The following is a 25,569-nucleotide window of genomic DNA, read 5'->3' as shown; positions in this document are numbered from 1 at the left end:
CTCAATCATAGCCATTAAGCTGTTAAGGAGTTAAACCTTCGTCGCAGTCTCTTTGCTTCACCAAAATATACTCATTTATTCTGTTGCGTTGAAACATATAAAACCTTCTTCAGCACAGGTATCTTTAATTTGTATCTCACAGAATACATTTTAGAAAACCAAATATGAGCATCTTTCAACATGGAAATCTTTTCAATGGAGTAAAACTGATATGCACTTGTAATTTAATGGGGCATGCTATCTGTATATCTTAACACAGTAATATCCATTCAGAATGGAAAGGTAGTAAAGAGAATTCAAAGTAAAATAAAACTGCAGATTGAAACAAAAGTCGGTGAAGAAAGATTTTATGAAGATTAAGTGTAGTTAAGCAACTGTTCACTGATCGGAAACAAAGGAAAATGTCAAGCATTTTTAACAGCTAAGTGCATCAAGATAGGCAAATAATAAAAACATTTAACAAACTGCATTGTGGGAAATCAGTGTAGAAAGTTACAAATAATCTAAAATGAATTATCATTCTAAAAACAAATAATAAGTGACACTATTACTGCTGAATTAAACGTAAAGTGTCCTTGTGCCAATTTTTACTCCAAAACAATATACAGATAGGCAAATTGGCTTCCTACAAAATTGAGTGTACATTGTATGTTGGGGTTGAGGCAGCCACTGACTTCCCAGAGAGTCACTCCAGCCACACAACTATCTCTCCATTAAATTTATTAAGTCACAACTGAATTTGATGATAACTATATATACAGTAAGTGATATGCAATGAGCTCCTCCTAGTGGCAACATATTATAGTCAGAATTTTATAATTTAGATATAAAAAGGGATTTTGCGCTCCATATTACTGCCCCAGGGGGGCAGTGTTAAGTTTTAACATGCTGTCGCTTTTCCACTGTTTAAAATTCACCAGTAGTCCGGTTGGATTACGGCTTCATTATTGATATCACAATCAGTTGGCACTTATAGGAGATATAGCTGTGTAGTCCACGTTTGTACTAACTGTCAGTAGACAGTTAGTACTTCTAGTTGCCTGGTGGTTTGATGATCCGAGTCTTACACCAGTACACATGCAGCAGTCTTGTTAAATAAGGCAATTAGACGAAGCCATAATGTATATCTGCAGACGTGGCAGGGCAAACATCTGCCCCCTCTACTTTTGGTCTGGTGACTGTGTTTTTAATACCCTAGCAACTTTTTTGTTTCAATGGTCTGTACAATAAGTAATTTGCGTTCCATGCATACATCTAGTTTTTAATGAATACCGAATAAAAGTGAAGTATTAATTTGACTTGGGCCAAGATAGGTTTTTCTGCCTACTTAGGCATTTGTAAATAAAGTTATTAACTAACCTTGCCCTAGTCTGGTGCTGTAGTTATAGACCATATTAGTAAAAGTAAGAAGACCTCTGGACTCAGAGTAAGATGCAAGTGATAGCTTACTCCATCTTTTATTGTGAGAACTCCCAGTACAATAAATGTTCTCAGCCTAAAAGGCCTTCATCAGACACTGGAACACCTCATACATAATAGCATAGTATCCGTGTTAGTGTACATATGTAAAAAAAAACTGAGATGTCAATAGGCACAGTCTAGTGATAAGAGATATGTTGAAACACAAAAGTGTCCATTATACAAGCTTATAATTAGAGATGAGCGAATCGAAGTTGACAAAGTGGAATTCAATCTGAATTTCAGGAAAAATTTGATTTTCACCGAATCCGAATTTCCTCACTCCTCGTGTTTTTTTCCTAAAATGGCTGATGCACATGTTAGGACATGGAGCAAAGAACTCTGGGAACAAGTGATCATCCACAATGCCATGCATGCAGCCAATCAGCAGCCAGCCAGCCCTGTGATGTTACAGTCCTATAAATAGCCTCAGCCATCTTGGATTCAGCCATTTTCCAGTGTACTTAGTGCAGGGAGAGATGTCTTCAGGCACTAGGAGAAGTGCTTGGAAAGACTTGAAAACTTTTATTTTGGGGAATGAGCATTAAAAGTGTAGGGAAAGGACAGGGAGTAATTATTACACAGTATTGAAGCAGAATAGGGTCCAATAGGGGAGCATACAGCCTGGGTAATAGGAACAATCCTATTACACCTTGCTGCACTGACTGGGGATCCAAAATGCAATTATACTGCTGCTTTCAGGTTTGCAATAGATGATACCTCTGTAATTCCAGCAAACCGTTCTCTTTATTGCGTTGCAAGTGCTATGTGATATAGCTATTAACAGGGTGTATTACTAGGAAATATTTCTACATCTTATTAGCCTTTGTGCGATGCAGTTATATGTTCTAAAACCATTTTTGGCTTCTATTAGTGGGGAAAAAAGGGCTTATTTGCCGTTCAGCAGTGCAGATATATGTTCTAAAGCCTTTTTTGGGGTGTATTAGAGAGAAAAAAGCCATTGTGTGGTGAAGTGACAAAATTACAGTCCTTTTTGCCGTGTATTAGTGGCAAAAAAAGTATTATTTGCCGTTCAGCGGTGCAGTTATATCTTTTAAAGGCTTTTTTAGCGTGTATTAGCGGCAACAAAAGTATTATTTGCCCTTCAGCGGTGTAGTTATATGTTCTAAAGCCTTTTTTGGAGTGTATTAGTGGGAAAAATAAAGGGCTTATTAGCAGTTGTGTGGTGAAGTAAAAAAACTACAGCCTTTTTGGCGTGTATTAGTGGCAAAAAAAGTATTATTCTACGTTCAGCGTTGTAGTTATATGTTCTAAAGTCTTTTTGGCGTATATTAGTTGCAAAAAAAATATTATTTGCCTTTCAGCTGTGCAGTTATATGATCGAAAAGTTTTTTTGGCGTGTATTAGTGGGGAAAAAAAGGGCTTATTTGCCATTGTGTGGTGAAGTGAGAAAATTACAGCCCTTTTTGGCGTGTATTAGTAGCAAAAAAAATATTATTGGCCGTTCATCAGTGCAGTTATATATTCTAAAGCCTATTTTGGAGTGTATTAGTGGCAAAAAAAAGTATTATTTGCCGTTGTGTGAAGTGACAAAATTACAGCCTTTTTGGGTTATATTAATTTCCTTTTTATTTACTTATTTGATCTAACAGTATGTCAGACAGAGAAGTGCCAGGCCCTGCACAGGGGAGGAGCAGAGGCCTAAATGCTTCTGGCGCAGGCACAGGTCGCAGAACAGTGTCTTGACCAGCAACCCAGCTTTTCTTGAATGGTTGACTCGATCATCCAATTCGTCCCAAGTGACATCAGACACCCACAGCCAAGAGTTGGTGGGTTCATCAGACACAACCCTTAGTTGACATGGCCCAAGAGCAGGCCCTATGCCATCACCAGTCCTCAATGTGCCTCTGTCCTTTTCTGTTTTCTCAGCCAGAGAAGTATAATATGCTGTAGGCTCAGCTCCACTATACAGCGAGGACGAGCTACTAGAGGACAGTTAGCAGCTATTGGCCAGCCAAGATGTGGAGGAGACATCCGCCGCTTCCTCTGATAGGCGAGCAAGTAGCGATGATGAGAGTGGCGTGGGAGCTGGTGTTGCGAGCGGTCAGGCTCCTGGCTGAGAGACTGTTGAGTAGAACATCTGTGACGTGCAGACAGAGCTCGGTGATGATGTAGCCGATCACAATTGGAAACCGAGTGACCAAGGGGCTTCATCATCATTGGGAGAAGAGGATGACAGCTTACAGGTGAGACAGCGGTGGAGCCAGCAAGTCAGTAGCATGGCCGGGAGTCAGCAGGGTGGCAGCAGTGGAAGGTCGAGAGCCAAACATGCCTGCGGTATACCTCCCGCTTTCCAGGAGCCTACCTGCCCGGAAAGTAGTAGTGCAGGGGTTCACAGTGGAAGTGGTTGTAGCAGTCAGTCCGTGCAGAGTGTTGGGGGTAAAATCACCTACTCAGCGCTGTGGCAGTTTTTTGTTAATATGCCGGAGGAGGTCAACATGGCCATTTGCCGAATTTGTGGGAAGAAGGTGAAGCGTGGCCAGGGTACCAAAGTTGGCACCACGGCCCTGTGTCAACATATGCAGCGTCACGATAAAGTGGCCTGGGAGAACTGTGGCTCTGATGTGGTGGTCCAGCCTGCTGCAGATACCGCTGCATCACCCAGTGGCACGCACCCGATTTCAGGCAGTCAAGGCTCCACCACCTCAGCCGAAGCTGTCTGTCCTTCCCATCATCTACTGATCCTCCTGATGCTCCTGCTCCTTGCCCTCCTACTCCTTGTCAGTTATTCTGTCGGCAATCGCTCGCCCAAGTGATTGCCAAGAGACAACAGTATGCAAGCACTCATCCAGAAGCTGAACATGTTCCTGGCCAAGTTGCTGCTGCTGCTGCAGTCCCTCCCTTTCCAAATGGTGGACTCTGAACCTTTCAAAGCACTGATGGCTTGTGCCGAGCTAAGGTGGAGAGTCCCAAGCTGTCATATGTTTGCCAAATGGCAGTACCAGCCCTGAACACACATGTAGAACAGAAGGAGGGACAGTCATTGAGCCTGTCAGTGTCTGCCAAAGTTCACAGCAGCACGGACGTGTGAAGCTGTAACTGCGGTCAAGGACAATATATGTCCTTTACGGCCCACTGGGTAAATGTGGTTCCTGCCAAGCCAAACCAGCAACTTGTCCAGGTGACGCCGCTTCCACCTCCACATTCTCACGCCGTTGGTCCTGAGACAATGTCGGACTCTGCCTCCTCATCCTCCACCGTGTCCTCAGACTCCACTTCAGGGACAATTCACAGTGCTCCTCCAGCATGCCATATGTGCAGAGCACGGCGGTGTCACGCTGTTCTACACCTAGTTTGCCTGGGTGAACAGAGTCACACAGGGGAAGAACTGCTCTGTGTCCTTCCTCAAGAAATCAAATCCTGGCTTTCTCCGCGACAACTCAAAATCGGAACCATGGTGACCAACAACGGGAAGTACATGGTGTCGGCACTGCGTCAAGGAGGGCTGAGACATGTGCCCTGCATGGCGCACATGTTCAATCTGGAGGTCAACCGGTTCCTGGAGTCTTCCACCCATCTGCAAGACATCCTAAGAATGTCCAGGAAACTTTGTATGCACTTAAGCCACTCGTACACTGCCAAGCACACCCTCCTTGAGCTGCAGCGGCAGAATGGCGTCCCCCAACATAGGCTGATATGCGATGTTTTCACCCGTTGGAATTCCACCGTCCCTATGTTGGACAGACTATACGAAAATAGAAAGGCCATAAACGATTTCTTGATGATCCAAGCAGACAGGAGTACTCCCCTGTGTAACTTTGATGTCAGCAAGTGGCATCTCCTGCGTGACACCTGCCATTTGCTCAGGCCCTTTGAGGAGGCCACATTATTTGTCATCGCTACGGGATGAACAACGTCATTCCACTGCTTCATATCCTGGAACAGATGCTGCTAAAGGAGGAGGAGGAGGACATTGGAGCACAAGCAATGTGTAGCGAATTGGGTGTTTTTTTTACACAAGTGACAGGAGAGGAGGAGCAGCAAGAGCAGCAAGAGGGAGATGAGGAAGACGAGGCAGATGACCTAGCCAAACACCGTGGAAGTATGCAGTGGATAGGGAGGCACGGAGTCCCTCCGAGTCACTTGCGCAAATGGCCTGCTGCATGCTCACTTGCTTTGGTAGTTAATAGTTTTGTGCGCAAATATTCGAATAGCGAATATTAACCCCTTAAGGACACGGCCATATTTAACCTTAAGGACCAGGCCATTTTTTGCAAATCTGACCAGTGTCACTTTATGTGTGAATAACTTTAAAACGCTTTTACTTATCCAGGCCATTCTGAGATAATTTTTTCATCACATATTGTACTTCATGACACTGGTAAAATGGAGTAAAAAAATTTCATTTTTATTTATAAAAAAAATACCAAATTTACCCAAAATTCTGAAAAATTAGCAAATTTAAAAATTTCTATTTCTCTACTTTTATAATAGACAGTAATACCTCCAAAAATAGTTATTATTTCACATTCCCTATATGTCTACTTCATGTTTGGATCATTTTGGGTATGCCATAAAAAATTTGGGGAACGTTACAAGGCTTAGAAGTTTAGAAGAAAATCTTGAAATTTTCGGAAAATTTCTAAAACCCACTTTTTCAGGACCAGTTCAGGTCTGAAGTCACTTTGTGAGGCTTACATAATAGAAACCACCCAAGAATTACCCCATTTTACAAACTACACCCCTCAAGGTATTCAAAACTGATTTTACAAACTTTGTTAACCCTTTAGGTGTTCCACAAGAATTAATAGAAAATCGAGATAACATTTCAAAATTTCACTGTTCTGGCAGATTTTCCATTTGAATCAATTTTTTCCAGTTACAAATCAAGGGTTAACAGCCAAACAAAACTCAATATTTATGGCCCTGATTCTCTAGTTTACAGAAACACCCCATATGTGGTCGCAAACTGCTGTAAGGGCACACGGCAGGACACAGAAGGAAAGGAATGCCATACGGTTTTTGGAAGGCAGATTTTGCTGGACTGTTTTTTTGACACCATGTCCCTTTTGAAGCCCCCCTGAAGTGACCCCATTTTGGAAACTACAGGATAGGGTGGCAGTTTTGTTGGTACTATTTTAGGGTACATATGATTTTTGGTTGCTCTATATTACACTTTTTGTGAGGCAATGTAACAAGAAATAGCTGTTTTGGCACCGTTTTTATTTTTGTTATTTTACAACATTCATCTGACAGGTTAGATCATGTGGTATTTTTATAGAGCAGGTTGTCACGACACGACAATACCAAATATGACTACTTTTTTGGGTTATTTATTTCAGTTTTACATAACAAAGCATTTAAAAAATAAAAAATGATTCTTTAGTGTCTCTACATTCTGAAAGCCATAGTTTTATTTTTTTTTTGGGCGACAGTCTTGTGTAGGGGCTAATTTTTTTTGGGATTAGATGACGGTTTGAATGGCCATATTTTGGGGCCCGTATGACTTTTTGATAGCTTGCTATTACACTTTTTGTGATGTAAGGTGACAAAAAAATGTTTTTTTTTATTTTTTTTACGGTATTCACCTGAGGTGTTAGGTCATGTGATATTTTTATAGAGCAGGTTCTTACGGACGTGGCGATACCTAATATGTCTACTTTTTTTATTTATGTAAGTTTTACACAATGATTTCATTTTTGAAACAAAAAAAATCATGTTTTAGTGTCTCCATAGTTTTTTCAGTTTTTGGGCGATTATCTTGGGTAGGGTATGATTTTTGCGGGATGAGATGACTGTTTCATTGACATTATTTTGACACTATTTTGGGGTGAGTATGACTTTTTGATCGCTTGCTATTACACTTTTTGTGATGTAAGGTGACAAAAAATTGCATTTTTGAAACCTTTTTTTTTTTAACGGTATTCACCTGAGGGGTTAGGTCATGTGATATTTTTATAGAGAAGGTTCATACAGACGCGGTGATACCATATATGTATATATTTTTTTATTTATTTAAGTTTTACACAATACCAGCATTTTTTTGACTGAAAAAATGATGTTTTAGTGTCTCCATATTCGGAGCCATAGTTTTTTTTATTTTTTGGGTGATTGGCTTAGATAGGGGCTCATTTTTTGTGGGATGAGGTGACTGTTAGATTAGTACTATTTTGGGGGGCATACACCTTTTTGATCACTTGGTGTTGCACTTTTTGTGATGTAAGGTGACTAAAATGGCTTTTTTTACACCGTTTTTATTTTTATTTTTGTATGGTATTTATCGGACAGGGTGGATTATGTGATATATTAATAGAGCCGGTCATTACGGACGCGGCAATATCTAATATGTGTGTTTTTTTATTTTTTTCTATTATAAAATAAAGGGAAAGTGGCTTTTTTTTTCTTTTTTTACTTTATTAATTTTATTACTTTTATTAATTTTATTAAAAACATTTTTTTTTACTTTTTTTCTTAACTTTTTTTCTGATGTTTACTTTTGGGGGTCTGATCCACTCTGCAATGCATTACAATACATTTGTATTGTAATGCATTGCCTGTTCGTGTACTACAGTGAGTAGTACACAAACAGGTTGCCTAGGAGACCCAGCCTGAGGCTGGATCTCCTCGGCTCCCGTAGAAGGCAGTTCTCAATGCCGTGCAAGGCATTGGGCAGCCTCTGCACAGCATCGGGCTCCCTTCTGAGACATCGAGTCCCCGCCACAGCAGCGCGGGGACTCGATGGGCTCCCTCAAACACAAACCCCTTCTATGCCGCGGTAGCAGCATAGAAGGGGTTAATCCGCAGCGATCGTCGATACGGGGGGTCACAGGACCCCCCTCGGCATTGACCTAGGGTGCCTGCTGATTGATTTCAGCAAGCACCCAGTTCCGATTACTGCCCGCCACGCGGCAGTGATCTGAAATACACAGGGCGTACAGGTACTTAAGTACCAGGACATCAGGGCGTACCTGTACGCCCTGTGTTTGTAAGAGGTTTATCGCGAATATCGGCACTTCGAGAATTTGCAAATATTTACAATATAGTGATATATATTCGTAATTTTGAATATTCTAGATTTTTTTTTTCATCAGTAACCTCCCTTCTTGCTTGTGGGCCAATGAGAAGGCTGCAATGTCTTTGTCTGAGCTTAGCAACATGCCTAGCAGCCAATAGGAAAGTTACCTTGCCCCTTACTATATAAGAATCTCCCCACCAGCCCTTGTATGCAGTATTTTGCAGATCTGAGAGAGACAGCAGTGTTATTGCTGTGCTCTCTGCTTGCCTTTGTCATTACATTAGATAGATAGTTAGTTAGTTAGCTTATATATATATAATATTTTATGCAGCGTTCAGCTCTGCATTTATATGCGGTAAAATCTTTATTGAAGTATTTTGATCGAAAAACAATATTAATTCAGTGGTCAGCGCTGCGGTTATATGCGGTAAAATCTTTATTAACGTATTTCCATTGAAAAACAAATGTTATTCAGCGTTCAGCGCTGCAGTTATATGCGGTAAAATCTTTAGTGATGTATCTTGATGAACTTTGTGACTCTTCCGGGCTCAAAGCTATCTTGACACTTTGTCTTCTCATTGTCTGCAGCTACTAGAGGCGTGTTTCCCGCAGAAGTATCTGGGTCAATGAGCAGCCGATACCGCACTTGCATCAATCTTGACAGGGTTCGTCTCCAGGTGAAGAGAAATAGTTTTTTTTGGAATGCTTTCTCCCTCATAACCACGTTGTTGAATAAACAGAGGACTGGCGGATTCACTCCTGTCTTAGGCAACACTTACTTTTTATTATTAAATTTATTAAATATTGAATATTAAATTGAACCAAAACTTGATTAAAATTATAAGAAAGAAAACTTAAATTCGCCAATATATTATCCCAATCTTCGAGGGAAATTCACGGACAATCAATTTGCGGTGGTGGTGTTTACATTTGGGTCAGTATGCACAGCATTATGCTACCTTTATATGGTATTTTGGTATAGCATGGTATAATGTTCTGACTGTGTTGGATTAATTGTTGCATAACATTAGTAGCAGCAATATTGATGCTCTGATATTTCTATACTGTGGTCAGTAATAACACCATATATATGCACTGTCTATACTACCCCATGGATATATCTTTGCACTTGCACTTTATATAGATGAATTAATGTTACCATACACCTGAAGCCCATGAGATTTTAAATGTTCTTAATTATGTGAAGCCAGATTTTTGTAATTATGAAATGTTTAATAAAAATGATGATTATTTGAATATATATTGAGTGTTGGAATTGCGGTTTGTTTAAACTTTGATCCATATATTCTCTATTATTGGCTCCAATTGTTTTGATATTGGGTCATATATACATAGAAGGGAAAATGTTTATTGGTTGCTCAATCAATTTGCCAAGCCTTTTGTGCCAGAGAACGTGTATTATTAAATCGTGTTTTAACAACACTTTATAAAGTGAAGAAATTTTAACCTTCTCTTCTATATTCCCTATAAATGAATAGATGAAGCGGCCACTCTGTGGCTGGCCTCCTCTCATGCTGCTGTCACCTACACAATCTCTTATCGTCATGCCACTCTATGGACTCCTGATGCTGTGGCTTCCTCATGCTGATGCCACCTCCACACTATGTCACCTTGCCACTCTGTGGTCTCCTGATGCTGCCGCCACCTCCCCACTCAGTCATTGTGCCACCCTGTGACCTCCTCCTGATGCTGCTGCTGCCACCACCTCCACACTCTGCCATTGTGCCACCCTGCGGCCTCCTCCTGATGCTGCCGCCGTTGCCACCAGACTCTGTCATTGTGCCACTCTGTGGCCTTCTCCTGACGCTCCTGAAGTAATTTGTCAAATTTCTTTGTGAAATTCAGTGAAGCAGCTGAATCAAATTTTTGATAACTTTGCTCATCGCTAGTGTAATGACCGGCGACACGCACAGGGAGGGAAAAGGGAAAGCCCTGCCCAAGGGAGAGGGAAAGGTGGTGACCCCTGACTCACCTTGCGGCTGGCACCTGACTGCTCTGACGTCCCTAGACGGGTTCCTCACCCGTGCGGCGATCACGTGCCTAAACCCTGGCTTTCCCTAAAATGAGCCCTAGATAGTGAACGGGCCGGTGGGATCGCTAGTCCGCACCACTGACACTAATAGGGAAACACCAGGGAGAGGACAGACAATACAGACAAACACATACACCCAGGTGGGCGACCACAGCAGACAACCAAGGTCCAACAGGGATCCGGAGGGTAGCGTTCTGGACCAACAACCAGAGAACGCAGCAACACAGCTCCAGAGGGTCAGAATAGATGTCCAGGCAGGAACCTCTATATCTGGCAACCAGAGAAGTGTGAGAGGGGAATATAAGGAGGTTGGGATTGCTGGACAAGGAACAGCTGAGGAGAAGGAGCTACGGATCCCTGAGTGAGCCAAAAGGGTTTGCAAAGCAAACCCAGAAAGCTACCATAAGGAAACAGCCCTATCTTACATAGAGCGCGCAGCCAACCGCTGCGACTTCCTGACCCCGGGTATAACGGAGTCAGGCGTGGTTCTAGACACCCTCGTGACAGCTAGTCCACAGTGTATCAAAGTGTGACAATATTATCCAGAACAAAATGTAGTAATGCAAAAAGTTTGTTTATAAAGTTGAAAGGCCAACATATTTTTTCAATAATTTTTACCAGGAGAACAATTTGATATTTTTTTATTTATTTATTAAGTATTTTGATTTTATCATATGTATAGCCATTATCAGCTATATGAAGAGAAAGCAGCACTTGTATGAGTGCTAGCTTCTCTTCACTGTTTACCTGTGTGTCATCAGAAATGCAGTGGTGAGCAGTGTAATTAAAAATACGCCACACACTCCACTTGAATAGGAGGGGGCTATCCCCTTGAAGTTAATGCATTAATGCATCAATACCGCAAACTATAATAGTGTTACTGAAGGCATTACTGCAGCAGAGTGTCTAGTCAAATGAACTACTGTCTTTTGAATTACAGAAAAAACTGAAAAAACACTTGCAAATTTTGCTAGTACCATTTAATAATCTGTATGTTTAAAACCTGTCACTTTTTATTTATTGGAAATGCATGACTTTTCATTTGTAGGCCTTATAATAAAATGTTTGGAAAACAGAATAGTGCAAAATAAAACATCTCGTCATCCAATAGTCAGTATGTGTTTAGCAGCAGCAGTATCAGCACCAGCCATTGTAGTAGTAGTGGCACTTGTAGCCAGTGTCAACGTCTTTTGCGGTGAGGCAAAACCAAAAGTTTTTATTGACACCTCAAAGTGTATCTAGGTCTGGTTCCCACACCAGGCGCTTATCCGCCTCCTCCACGTGCTCCTCCATGGACAACCTCCCTTCCCTAACAGAAGCAGGGCAGAGTGTCACTCTCCCTCCCCTTACCTCCTATCATATGTTTAAAGTGAAGAGTTGCCATGGCTTTTTAGAGCTGATCGGTGTGGGGAAGAGTAGCCACACAGATAATCACTTGCGAAAGTGCATTAAGCAGCAAACATTCCGCTGGCTGTTTCCCTACCAACTCCAACTAGGCAAGGTGGTCAGTAACAATGGCAGGAAAATCGTGTCTGAGCTGCCTTTGGGGGAAATAACACATGCTCCCTGCATGGCACACATGATAAATTTAGTCGTGCAATGCATCTTGCCGGCTAACCTATAGCTGTTGGAGACCCGCATGGAGAAAGTCTCATGGAGTAGGAATTGGAGAATGAGGAGCTGCCACTGGAGGAAGAGGCGGTGGTGGAGGAGCAGGAGGTTGATTATAATGAAGGCGATGACACCAGCCACAATGGCCAATCATCTTAGTGGGGGCAGAGCAAGAAAGAACTAGATCCTCAGGCACACTGGCCACAATGGCCAGCTGTATGCCTGCTTGACTATGTAAGGACAGGTGTATCATTCACATGAAGCAATCTGATGATTACTGGATAGCCATACTTTTAGACCCTTGCTATCGAAGCAATATGGCGTAATGTTTTCCTGTTGCTGAAAGGGAGGCCAAATTGCTTTATTACCAGGAAACTGTTTACACAGCAGCTTTCGGCAAACAGATGTCTGCCGATCGCATTTCTGAGGCCCATCTCTGCCCCCCAGAGTCACCTACCTCCTGCCATCTGACATTGTTTGATTTTGCTGTCATTCATTCAAGAGCTTAAAAGATGGAAGGGAGAAGAGAGAAAATTCATAAAAAATTTGCATAAAGAGGTAGATATTTTCATAAAACATCTGAGTCTTAGGAGACTAGAGGAGACCATTTCAGGTTTGCAAAAAAAATACCCCAAAAAGGCCAATTTTGGAAACTACCCCTCCCTTTGAATTAATATAAGGGTGTAGTGATCATTTTGACCCCACAGGTGTTTCATAGAATTTATTTCAATTGGGGCATGAAAATCAAAATTTGCATGGTAACAATTATGGGAATAGTTATACGGCCGTTTCCAGCGATGGGTAAAACAAATTGATCTGAATTTCAGGGAAAATTCGATTTGACACAAAGTTGAATTTACTTGTGCTTCATGGTAATGAATAAATTTTTCCTGAAATGGCAGTAAAAAACCAAAAATACATACTCACCTCATACATTTGCCATCTTGATTGAAGAAAATAAGCAAAATGTTGAGCATTGCTGTGTGACTTCACCACGTCATCACGTCGGCCAGGCGAGGTGACGTCATCAGTAATGACCTTGTCCACCCAGATTGATGACATGGCGCACGTGATTTCATGGGTTTTGTTCAATCAACATGGCAGCGACAACCTCTCGGCAAGCAAATGGATGAGGTGAGTATGTTTTTTTTATTTTTTATCCCTAAATAACCCAATAACCCCTGAAAGGGCTTAATGTGACTGTCAGATGCCGCATTCAGGGTTGAACGTAGCATCTGAGAGGTTCAATGATGGGGGCGGTGTGATCGCCATTCCCGTCATTTTGTCCGCTGCATGCAATGGAATTTGATTTATCAAAAATCAAATTTCTTTGTGAACTTCGGCAAAGCAGCCAAATCAAATTTTTGCTAACTTCACTCATCTCTAGCCATTTCCAAACAATTTGAAGTCTATTATTCTGCAGTGAGAAAGATTATTCACAAGTGGAAAGCATTCAAGATAGCAAATAATCTTCCCAAGAATGAATACCCCAGAAAATTAACCCAAAATGTCAGGCGATGCAATGCTCAAAGAAATTACAAAATAAACAGAGCTACATCTAAGACTCTATGGGTCTCAGTTAGCATCATAAATTTTCAAGTTCATGAACATCAAATAAAAAAAGACTAAACAAGTATGGCTTGTTTGGAAGGGTTGTCAGGAGAAGGCCTCTTCTTTCTAAAAAGAATAAATAGCATGGCTTAAGTTTGCAAAGTTGCATCTGAAAAAAACTGAACGACTTTTGGAACAATGTTCTTAGGGCAGACAGGATCAAATTGGAACAAACATAGCATATCAGAACACCTCATACTAACTGTCAAACTCAGTAAAGGAGGCATGATGATTTAGGCTTATTTTGAAGCCACAAGACCAGGCAATGTGGAGTCATTGAGACAACCATGAACTCCTCTGTAGTCAGCAGAGAGACAGCTCCAGATATTTTCTTTATATGGACTATGCATTGTGGGGCCACACATAGTTCAAATAAAGAAAACCTCTGGAGCCATCTCTCTGTTGAATGCTTGTTCCTGGCAGCACAGTCACAATTAACGGATCATCATATTGCTTTATTGACTTCTCCAACCACTGTGCCTGGTGTGTGGATCCACGGACACATGGCATTCTTACTTGATATCTTGCTATGTATGGTGTTGTGTCCCATTGTGCAACCACAAAATGCATGCATCCAATTACTCTTCAACCCATCCTGTATTGAAACCTCTTACACTAGGAGTGCTATGTCTCATATTTCATTACAGATTTTCACACCTATGCTGCTGCTCCACATAGCTGCACAAACACAGAGGCTCTGCTGCTGCTCCTGGAGCAGTGACTGTGAATGTGCCGCTACCCAGAAGCGTAGCTCCACATGCATAGTCGAAGCTCGGGTATCAGCAGCAAAAGTCTTTACAGCAAAAACATTGTAACTGCTTTCATATATGTAAACAAAGCAAACTAAATAAAATGTAGAAATGGTGTGAATTATAAAATAGGTCTTCATAGAGGTTTATTATTTAATGTTTATCTTAAAGGGTTGATCATGGATTTTGATATTGATTGCCTTTCCTCAGAATGGGTCATCAATATCAGATCGGCACTAGTTTGACTCGCACACTCCTGACGATCAGCTGTTTGAAAACGCTGCGGTGCCCACCCAAGATCCAGGGAGGTCTTTGTTCTACTCACAGCTTGCTAAGCACAGCATCATTCATTGAATAGTGGCTGTGCTTGGTAATTGCAGCTCAGACCCATTCACTTGGATTAGACAGAGCTGCACCTAGGCCATGTGAACGATGTACGATGAGGTCACTGTCCTAGTAAGGGGTCTAACTACTCATGGAGAACCATGGCCACATTGAACAGTTGATTAGCAGGGATGCCAGGATTTGGTCCCCCACAGATCAGATATTGATGATCTATCCTGAGAATAGGCCACCAACATCAAAATCCCTGATAACCCCTTTAAGTTTGCAACTTCAGTTTAAGATGTACCTATGACCAGGTAATGGTAAGAAATCTTGACATTACAATGCCTTATGAGTGGGATGTAAGTGAAATTCATACACTATGACTAAAGCAAGAAAGTATTTGCTACATTCACACACATTTATCATTAATCCACTGACTCGTTTTTCATATCTTTGCCACACAATGTACAGTAATTTATAAAGTTTTTCTTACATCTTGAAATAGAATTGCAGCTTTCTTTTTCACAGGTGCTTTGGAAGATTCGAAATATGATGCTTGTTCTAAAACAAAATACATTGAAAAGAAAGCTACTGATTGCTCATGAAAGAAACATTTTCAAACTTATAAACAGAACATTAAAGTTGATGAAATATATTTACATATACTTATCTAATGAGATTGGTAGGCAAGGAATTATTTTAACATTCCCAATTTTCATCTTTACTGGTTCCTTGACATGGAGCGCAGATGGTTCTTTGCAGTGTCCTGGAAAAGAAAATATATTATTATTTAAAGAAGAAGAAAAGAAACTAAGTTGTGGAAGAATAGCAGAGAAATAGAACAAATGAGACAGAACAAGGCTTTAAAAGATGCAGAATTAACTGAGACACTGAGGATAATAGCCAGCACATTTAGGAGACCATTACGTCTCCAGCTGGTAAAAGTGCTTCTTCCAAATGTAATTCTCCATATTGTTTATAAATAATGCAGATTTTGTCTGCTCCTCCACTATTCATATCCAAGATACCTGACTGGTCAGATGTCAAAATTTGGCCTTTCATAATCTCAACTATGTAAGCTATATGTGGTCAAAAGAATACTGTAAAATTGATTTCAGCCACAGTATATGCTTTAATTGTTTTGATCATGACTAATAGACGTGCACTTTTCTTAATTTTTTATTTATCAATTGTATTATTTATCACCATATAATGTAAATTATCAATGTTGAAATATGGCAACTCTAAAACATTTTCTATAGTTAAACATTTTCTTTTTTTTTTTATAAAAAGATAATACAAAATAAATTAATATAGCTAATTAACTTAATAAATAAAAAATAGAAAAAAATATCTCCAGCTGTTATGAATTCCATGTTTTCAAATAATCCATAAATTCTTGTTTGTCTCATTTAATTCTGCTCCGGATTTTTTCAATGGTAAGCCTGTTATCTCATTGTTCCAAATTCTCTTTCATTTATCTCCCTTTTCGTTCTTTCCTCTTTAAATAGTAAGTTATTTTCTTTTTCAAGTCTAACGCGAGTGTCATTCTTTACATTATAAAAAATGTTGTTTAGGGCAAAACAAAGAAGTCACAAGTCATTCCATAATTATTTAGAGTGTTTGACAAAGTATTGAACTGCTCCATTCTTTTTTTTTTACAGGAAAAGAAAGGGAAATGAAAATCTACTGTATATCCATTGTTAATATTGAAACTTACACAAACATGAAATATTATAAAGGGTGACAGAAAGGTGAAACCCTTGTACATACATTGTAACATTTTGATAATTACAGATCAATTGCACTATATTTCAGATAAGTTAAATGGTACATCCATTTTCATTTTACAATGTCAAAGGAGGGGCACGCCAGGTAGAGACAGCTCATCCGGATTCACATACTTCTGGGGCATCGGGTAAGAGAGATCTAGATTTACAACCACATGCCCTGCACTCAGCTCTGATAGGAGTCAGTTTTGACCTTGACACATCTAGTGCTTGTTCACTCTGTTTACATGGTATGGTTGCATTGAAGCTAGCAAGCTCTGTAGTACGATATACCGGATGCCCGTCATGTTTGATTGTTAGGACACATTGAGAGAAGAGTTATATCCATATGTAGATGGTTATGTGTTGTTCATGGTAGTCCTCATTCCATGCTGTATGTTTGATCATAGGATATATCTGAGCTGCTGCCCCCGGCACTTTATGTTGTTTCCACGTGTCTGTATATGTGTATGTATGTTTTTTATGTTGATTTAATAAATTTTGATACATTGGGTAGTTTTGGTACTTGATCTCTTTGTTGATTAATATTTAGGAAGTACACCCTTGCATGTACTGGTGGTGTTGATCCAGTTGAATAATGTTAAAGGAGTTGCAAGACTGGGCAAAAATGTTGTACACAAGGTGGCAGAATGATCTAAAAAATATTCACCTTACTGATTTCCCTGACGGTCCCATTCCATTGCTTCTCACATGCCATGCTGGTCTCTACTTCCTGGCACAACTTGATACAGAAAATATGACTGCTCAGCCAATCACTGATCACATTTCAATATTAAGAGGGACCATGAAGTGGGGACTGGCAGGGGGTTCTGGGAAGCTCAGGAACATGTACAGCAGGGGATTGGTAAGGTTAGTATTACTTTATTTTGATTTTTAAAGCCATTTTGGCCAAATAAAAACAAAATGTTTTTTTTTTATTTCTGACTAAACAACATTTTTAATTTCCTCCAGAATGTCTAATGTAAAACCAGACTTGCTCATTAAAAATTAAACAAGTCACACATAACCACAAATAATAATAAACACAATATAATATGAGACACCAACCAAATGCATAATTACTCTCTATGCAGCACACGCTGGTGACGTATGTTTGTTTCTGCTTTTTGTCACAATACAAGCATAGATAATAACTAAATATATATTAGCTGGGAAGTACAAATAATCTTCTTATTCTATGTACAAAATATTCCTATATGTTCCTTCCATTCACTTCTGTTAAGGGTCTTCTACTGTGACTACTGATCCACTACACACTAAAACTTTTGACACCCAAATACTGCAGCGCTAAAATGCTGCAATAGCAATAAGCACATTATTGACTGGATGTTTGTTCTAGACACATACTGTAAATTATTAAATTAGTTACTCTGTTAAAAAAAAATATCGCTGTTGTGATATGTTACAATAGTCAATAAAAGTGATATTATGAAATTACGGATGACATAACTATGATGTGAGGCCGTTATAAAAGTTTCTATTTGTAGTATGCCCTGATGCCATCAACCCCAGCCATGTGCTACTATCTTTGAGGGAACTCAGTGGCAAGTGTTTCCTCGAAACTCCACCATAGAAAAAAAGAAGAATGACACAGTTTCCATTTAAATCAAAACAGATTGTCCTTGTAAGGCCTCTTTCAGGCGAGTTCCATGCCTTGGACTCGCAGCGTGAGTATGCGGCAGCTCCCATCCTGACCTCCCAGCACTGATGGGGTCGTATATCATTACACTGCGTGCAGAATAATTAGGCAAATGAGTATTTTGACCACATCATCCTCTTTATGCATGTTGTCTTACTCCAAGCTGTATAGGCTCGAAAGCCTACTACCAATTAAGCATATTAGGTGATGTGCATCTCTGTAATGAGAAGGGGTGTGGTCTAATGACATCAACACCCTATATTAGGTGTGCATAATTATTAGGCAACTTCCTTTCCTTTGGCAAAATGGGTCAAAAGAAGGACTTGACAGGCTAAGAAAAGTCAAAAATAGTGAGATATCTTGCAGAGGGATGCAGCACTCTTAAAATTGCAAAGCTTCTGAAGCGTGATCATCGAACAATCAAGCGTTTCATTTAAAATAGTCAACAGGGTCGCAAGAAGCGTGTGGAAAAACCAAGGCGCAAAATAACTGCCCATGAACTGAGAAAAGTCAAGCGTGCAGCTGCCAAGATGCCACTTGCCACCAGTTTGGCCATATTTCAGAGCTGCAACATCACTGGAGTGCCCAAAAGCACAAGGTGTGCAATACTCAGAGACATGGCCAAGGTAAGAAAGGCTGAAAGATGACCACCACTGAACAAGACACACAAGCTGAAACGTCAAGACTGGGCCAAGAAATATCTCAAGACTGATTTTTCTAAGGTTTTATGGACTGATGAAATGAGAGTGAGTCTTGATGGGCCAGATGGATGGAGCCGTGGCTGGATTGGTAAAGGGCAGAGAGCTCCAGTCCGACTCAGACGCCAGCAAGGTGGAGGTGGAGTACTGGTTTCGGCTGGTATCATCAAAGATGAGCTTGTGGGGCCTTTTCGGGTTGAGGATGGAGTCAAGCTCAACTCCCAGTCCTACTGCCAGTTTCTGGAAGACACCTTCTTCAAGCAGTGGTACAGGAAGAAGTCTGCATCCTTCAAGAAATACATGATTTTCATGCAGGACAATGCTCCATCACACGCGTCCAAGTACTTCACAGCGTGGCTGGCAAGAAAGGGTATAAAAGAAGAAAATCTAATGACATGGCCTCCTTGTTCACCTGATCTGAACCCCATTGAGAACCTGTGGTCCATCATCAAATGTGAGATTTACAAGGAGGGAAAACAGTACACCTCTCTGAACAGTGTCTGGGAGGCTGTGGTTGCTGCTGCACGCAATGTTGATGGTGAACAGATCAAAACACTGACAGAATCCATGGATGGCAGGCTTTTGAGTGTCCTTGCAAAGAAAGGTGGCTATATTGGTCACTGATTTGTTTTTGTTTTGTTTTTGAATGTCAGAAATGTATATTTGTGAATGTTGAGATGTTATATTGGTTTCACTGGCAAAAATAAATAATTGAAATGGGTATATATTTGTTTTTTGTTAAGTTGCCTAATAATTATGCACAGTAATAGTCACCTGCACACACAGATATCCCCCTAAAATAGCTAAAACTAAAAACAAACTAAAAACTACTTCCAAAAATATTCAGCTTTGATATTAATGAGTTTTTTGGGTTCATTGAGAACATGGTTGTTGTTCAATAATAAAATTAATCCTCAAAAATACAACTTGCCTAATAATTCTGCACTCCCTGTATACTGGTTTATGATGCTTTGTGACCCTTACATTTCTGGAATGTATTGGATAACACTGACATAATGCTGCCAGTGTTATCCAATAAATTCCAGAACTGTAAGGGTTACCTAGCACCATAAATCAGCATAATGTTGACCCTGTCAGTGCTGAGAGGTCAGGACGGGAGCTGCCGCATACTCATGCTGCGAGTGGAACTCACTCATCTGAAAGAGGCCTAATACGTGTGTTTTGTGAATCTCTATTAGCTCAAAACTCTAACAGGGTATTTCTAATCCTAAAAACCCCTTTAGGATGGGTTTCCATGTTCAGGTTTTAGGATATTCATTTTTTAAAGCCAAATCCACAAGTAGAATCCAAAAGAAGAGAAAACTCAGCATTTCCGTTATAGGTATTTTCAGTTTATGATCTGTTACTGGCTTTGTCGTCAAAAAGTGCATTAAGAAAAAAAATTAAGATGTAAACCCAGTCTTAGGTGGAAACTTCCATCACATTTTTTATCATATCCATGTTAACCCTTTCTACCCCGGGCCAGTTTTCACCTTCCTGCCTAGGCCATTTTTTGCAAATGTGTCAGTTTATGTGGTAATAACTTTGGAACACTTTTTTCTTATCCAAGCCATTCTGAGACTGTTTACTCGTGACACATTGTACTTCAAATTGTACTTCACATTTGAGTCAATATATTTTTCCTTTATTTATTAAAAAAATCCCAAATTTACCCAAAATTTGGAAAAATTTACAATTTTCTAAATTTTTATTTCTCAACTTTTAAGACATATAGTAATGCCTCATAAAATAGTTATCAGTCATCATTTCCCATATGTCTGCTTTATGTTGGCATAATTTTGTAAATGTCATTTTATTTTTTTATGACGTTAGAAGACTTAAAAGTTTAGAAGCCATTTTTCTAATTTTCAACTAATTTTACTAAACTAATTTTGTAAGCACCAATTCAGATATAAAATTATTTTAAGGGGCTTACATAATCAAAACCACCCATAATTGACCCCATTTTAGAAACGAAACCCCTCAAATTATTTAAAACTGATGTTACAAACTTTGTAAACCCTTTAGGTGCTCCACAACAATTAAAGGAAAATGGAGGTGAAATTTCAAAATTTCATTTTTTATGTAGATTTTTCTTGTTAAATCTAATTTTTTTTTTGCAACACTGCAAGGGTCAACAGCAAACTAAATCACGATATGCATTACTCTGATTCTGCAGTTTACAGAAATACCCCATATGTGGTGCTTTATAGGCATGTGGCAGTGGTCAGAAGTAAAGGAACGCCATATGAATTTTGGAGGCAGATTTTGCTAGAATGGCTTTTGGCCACCATTTTGTATTTGAACAGACCCTGACGTACCCCTACAGTGGAAACCCTCAAAAATGTACCCTATTTTGGAAACTACAACCTTCGAAGAATATATTAAGGGGGGTACTGAGCACTTTGACCCCCTAAGCTTTTTATGGAATTTGAAAACACTTGGCTATGAAAATGAAGTTTCATTTCTTCCAATAAAATGTTGCTTTTTCCAGAAATTTTTTATTTTCACAAGGAGTAACAGGAGAAAGAGCACCAAAAATGTGTTACCCATTTTACTCCTGAATATGGCAACACCTCATATGTGGTGGAGAACTGCTATGGGGGAACATGGCAGGACTCAGAACGGAAGGAGCGTTGTATGGCTTTTGCAGTGCAGATTTTGATGGATTGGTTTATGGGTACCATTGGTTTTTATTTTTTGAGTGATTGTCTTATGTGGGGGCTTATGTTTTACAGGATGAGGTGACCTTTTTATTGGTACCATTTTAGGGTACATAAGACTTTTTGATCGCTTAGTATTGCTTTTTTTGTGAGGCAAGGTGAAAAAAAGCTGTTTTGGCGTAGTTTTTTAAATTTATTTTACAGTATTCACCTGAGGGGGCATATAATATGATATTTTTAAAGAGCAGATTGTTACGGATTGTCAATTTTTTTTTTTTTTTCATTTTTACACAATAAATACATTTTTTAACTGAATGAAATCTTATTTTTGTGTTGACATTTTCTGACTGCCCTATTTATTTTATTTTTTTCTGGCTATTGTCTTAGATTCTCATTTTTTGTGGGATGAAATGGCAGTTTGATTGATACCATTTTTGGGTACATAAGACTTTTTGATCGCTTGGTATTACACTTTTTGTGAGGCAAGGTGACCATAAAATGGCTATTTTGGCATAGGGTTTCTTTTCATTTTTTTTACAGCATTTACCTGAGGGGGCATCTCATGTGATATTTTAGTTTTTTACTTGAAACTTTAATTTTTTTATTATGCAAAACTCCATTTAAACATTTTTTTTACTTCCCTTCCCCCACAACTTTTGGGGGTATGATCCCCTGTACAATGCATTACAATACTTTTGTATTGTAATGCATTGGCTGTAAGTGTATTACACACTATAATACAGTGGCGATCAACAACAACACACAATTTCTGAAATGTTAAGGTCACAGTGTAGTCCTATGTGAATATATCCTAACATGAGTAAAATAGCAGTATTTTAAGATTATTTCATAAATTGTATTTATTCTAAAGCACAGAATAAAAATGTAAATCAGATAATTGAAAAATAACACTGATCAAAATTAGAGAACATTTTCAGATACCTGCAAGTTATTGGTGTTAATCTGGCAACTGGTGCTAATTTCCTTAATGATCTAACAAACCCTATTTAACTGGCAGCCTAACTTTCCAGTAGAGTTGAGCGGACACCTGGATGTTCGGGTTTGACGAGTTCGGCCGAACTTGAAAAAAAAGTTTGAGTTCGGGACCCGAACTTGACCCGAACTTGACCCCAAACTCGAACCCCTTTGAAGTCAATGGGGACCCGAACTTTTGGGCACTAAAATGGCTCTAAAATAGTCCTCGAAAGGGCTAGAGGGCTGCAAAAGGCATCAAATGTGCTTAAGAGCATGGCAACTGTTCTGCAAACAAATGCGGATAGGGAAATGACTTAAAATAACATAAAATACAGAAAAATAAAAAATAACAATCTGGATCTAGGAGTAGGAGGTTGAGGAGGCGGTGGATGTGCGGTGTAGGTTGACGTGGCAGTGTAGGCGGAAGCAGTGGTGAAGGAGGAATAGGTAGCCAACACTGATTTGTGTTATTTTAAATTTTTTAATTGGGGTATCCCCCAAAACATTGGGACATATAACAAAATAAAACAAAGAATAAGTGCACTTGAGTACAAGAATGGATGGTTGAGGCTGGTATAAATGCCCATTCTGCGCAATGTACGGACAAGTCCTGTGGGATCCATGCCTGGTTCATTTTAATAAACGTAAGCTTGTCCACATTGGCTGCGGCCTGTGATAATGCTCTCTGACGTGCTAAACACACGTTCACACTATACACTGGCTGCAGGGCAGGTCAGCACCTCCAAGGCTGACAAAGCTTTTCCACATTTTGGCCATGCTAACCCTGCCTTCTCAGGTGCTGGCGGTGCCCCAGCTGCGTTGGCGACCTCTTCCTCCTCCTCTGCCTTCGCCTTGTGCTTCCACTGTGCCCCCGCTGTCAGGTGGGAATGCCATCATCAGCGTGCGCTTGTAGTCGCGCATCTTCCGATCAGTAACAGATGTTTTCACTAAATTTAGTTCCATGTCAGCAATGCAGAGCAGGGGTTCATTCACGGCAAAAGGGGGTTCATGTCACCCAGCAATAGAACAGAGGATTTTGAGAGAATGAGGCCCATGCCACCCATGCACAGCAGGGGTTCATTCACGGCAAAAGGGGGTTCCTGTCACCCAGCAATAGAACAGACGATTTTGAGAGATTTAGGCCCCTGTCACACAGGCACAGCAGGGGTTCATTCACGGCAAAAGTGGGTTCATGTCACCCAGCAATAGAACAGAGGATTTTGAGAGATTTAGGCCCCTGTCACCCAGGCACAGCAGGGGTTCATTCACGGCAAAAGGGGGTTCATGTCACCCAGCAATAGAACAGAGGATTTGAGAGATTTAGGCCCCTGTCACCCAGGCACAGCAGGGGTTCATTCACGGCAAAAGTGGGTTCTTGTCACCCAGCAATAGAACAGACGATTTTGAGAGATTTAGGCCCCTGTCACCCAGGCACAGCAGGGGTTCATTCACGGCAAAAGGGGGTTCATGTCACCCAGCAATAGAACAGAGGATTTTGAGAGATTTTGGCCCCTGTCACACAGGCACAGCAGGGGTTCATTCACGGCAAAAGGAGGTTCATGTCACCCAGCAATAGAACAGAGGATTTTGAGAGATTTAGGCCCCTGTCACCCAGGCACAGCAGGGGTTCATTCACGGCAAAATGGGGGATCATGTCACCCAGCAATAGAACAGAGGATTTTGAGAGATTTAGGCCCCTGTCACCCAGGCACATGAGGGGTTCATTCACGGCAAAAGTGGGTTCTTGTCACCCAGCAATAGAACAGAGGATTTTGAGAGATTTAGGCCCCTGTCACCCAGGCACAGCAGGGGTTTATTCACGGCAAAAGTGGGTTCTTGTCACCCATCAATAGAACAGAGGATTTTGAGAGAACGAGGCCCCTGTCACTCAGGCACAGCAGGGGTTCATTCATGGCAAAAGGGGGATCTTGTCACCCAGCAATAGAACAGAGAATTTTGAGAGATTTAGGCCCATGTCACCCAGGCACAGCAGGGGTTCATTCACGGCAAAAGTGGGTTCTTGTCACCCAGTAATAGAACAGACGATTTTGAGAGATTTAGGCCCCTGTCACCGAGGCACAGCAGGGGTTCATTCACGGCAAAAGGGGGTTCATGTCCCCCAGCAATAGAACAGAGGATTTTGAGAGATTTAGGCCCCTGTCACCCAGGCACAGCAGGCGTTAATTTACGGCAAAAGGGGGATCATGTCACCCAGCAATAGAACTGAGGATTTTGAGAGATTTAGGCCCCTGTCACCCAGGCACAGCAGGGGTTCATTCACTGCAAAAGGGGGTTCATGTCACCCAGCAATAGAACACAGGATTTTGAGAGATTTAGGCCCCTGTCACCCAGGCACAACAGGGGTTCAGTCACGTGTAGGCATGTGCACACATACTGCTCCACCATGTTGGTGAAATGCTGCCTCCTGCTAAGACGTTCTATATCAGCTGGTGGTGCTGGTTGTTGTTGTGACAAAGCTTTTTCACATGTCGGCCATGCTAACCCTGCATTCTGAGGTGCTGGCGGTGCCCCAGCTGCTTTGGCAACCTCTTCCTCATCCTCTGCCTTCGCCTTGTGCTTTCACTGTGCCCCCGCTGTAAGGTGGGAATGCCACCAGCAACGCTTGTACTCGCACATCTTACGATCACGATCCAGTGAGGGAATTAAGGACGTTACGTTGTCCTTGTAACGAGGATCCAGCAGCGTGGCCACCCAGTAATCAGCACAAGTTAGAATGTGGGCAACTCGGCGGTCGTTGTGGAGACACTGCAGTATATAATCGCTCATGTGTGACAGGCTGCGCAGAGGCAACGAAAAGCTGTCCTCTGTGGGAGGTGTATCGTCTGTGTCCTCTGTATCCCCCCATCCACACACCATTGATGGCCATGAGCTGGTCTGGGTGCCACCCTGCTGTGAACATGGTTCCTCCTCCTCCTCCTCATCCTCCACCTCCTCAACCTCCAAAACTGTGCCCTGGCTGGAAAATTGTGTACCTTGGCTTTGTGGGTGCAGGAACTCA

General features: G+C 40.8%; 1 protein-coding gene across 1 annotated transcript in view; it reads right to left on the bottom strand.

Annotated features, from left to right (window-relative positions):
* Positions 1-15,379, bottom strand: part of SGCZ (sarcoglycan zeta) — a 589,379-nt gene extending 574,000 nt beyond the window's left edge. The window contains exon 1 of the mRNA XM_040418805.1: positions 15,279-15,379. Within this exon, the coding sequence (XP_040274739.1) occupies positions 15,279-15,362 (84 nt within the window). The 5' untranslated portion in view covers positions 15,363-15,379. The remainder of the gene's footprint in view (positions 1-15,278) is intronic.
* Positions 15,380-25,569: the final 10,190 nt, after the last annotated feature.

This window comes from Bufo bufo, chromosome 2, assembly GCF_905171765.1.
Source record: "Bufo bufo chromosome 2, aBufBuf1.1, whole genome shotgun sequence".
Lineage (NCBI taxonomy): Eukaryota > Metazoa > Chordata > Amphibia > Anura > Bufonidae > Bufo > Bufo bufo.
The sequence above is the reverse complement of the archived record's forward strand: the minus strand, read 5'-3'. Positions and strand labels throughout refer to the sequence as shown.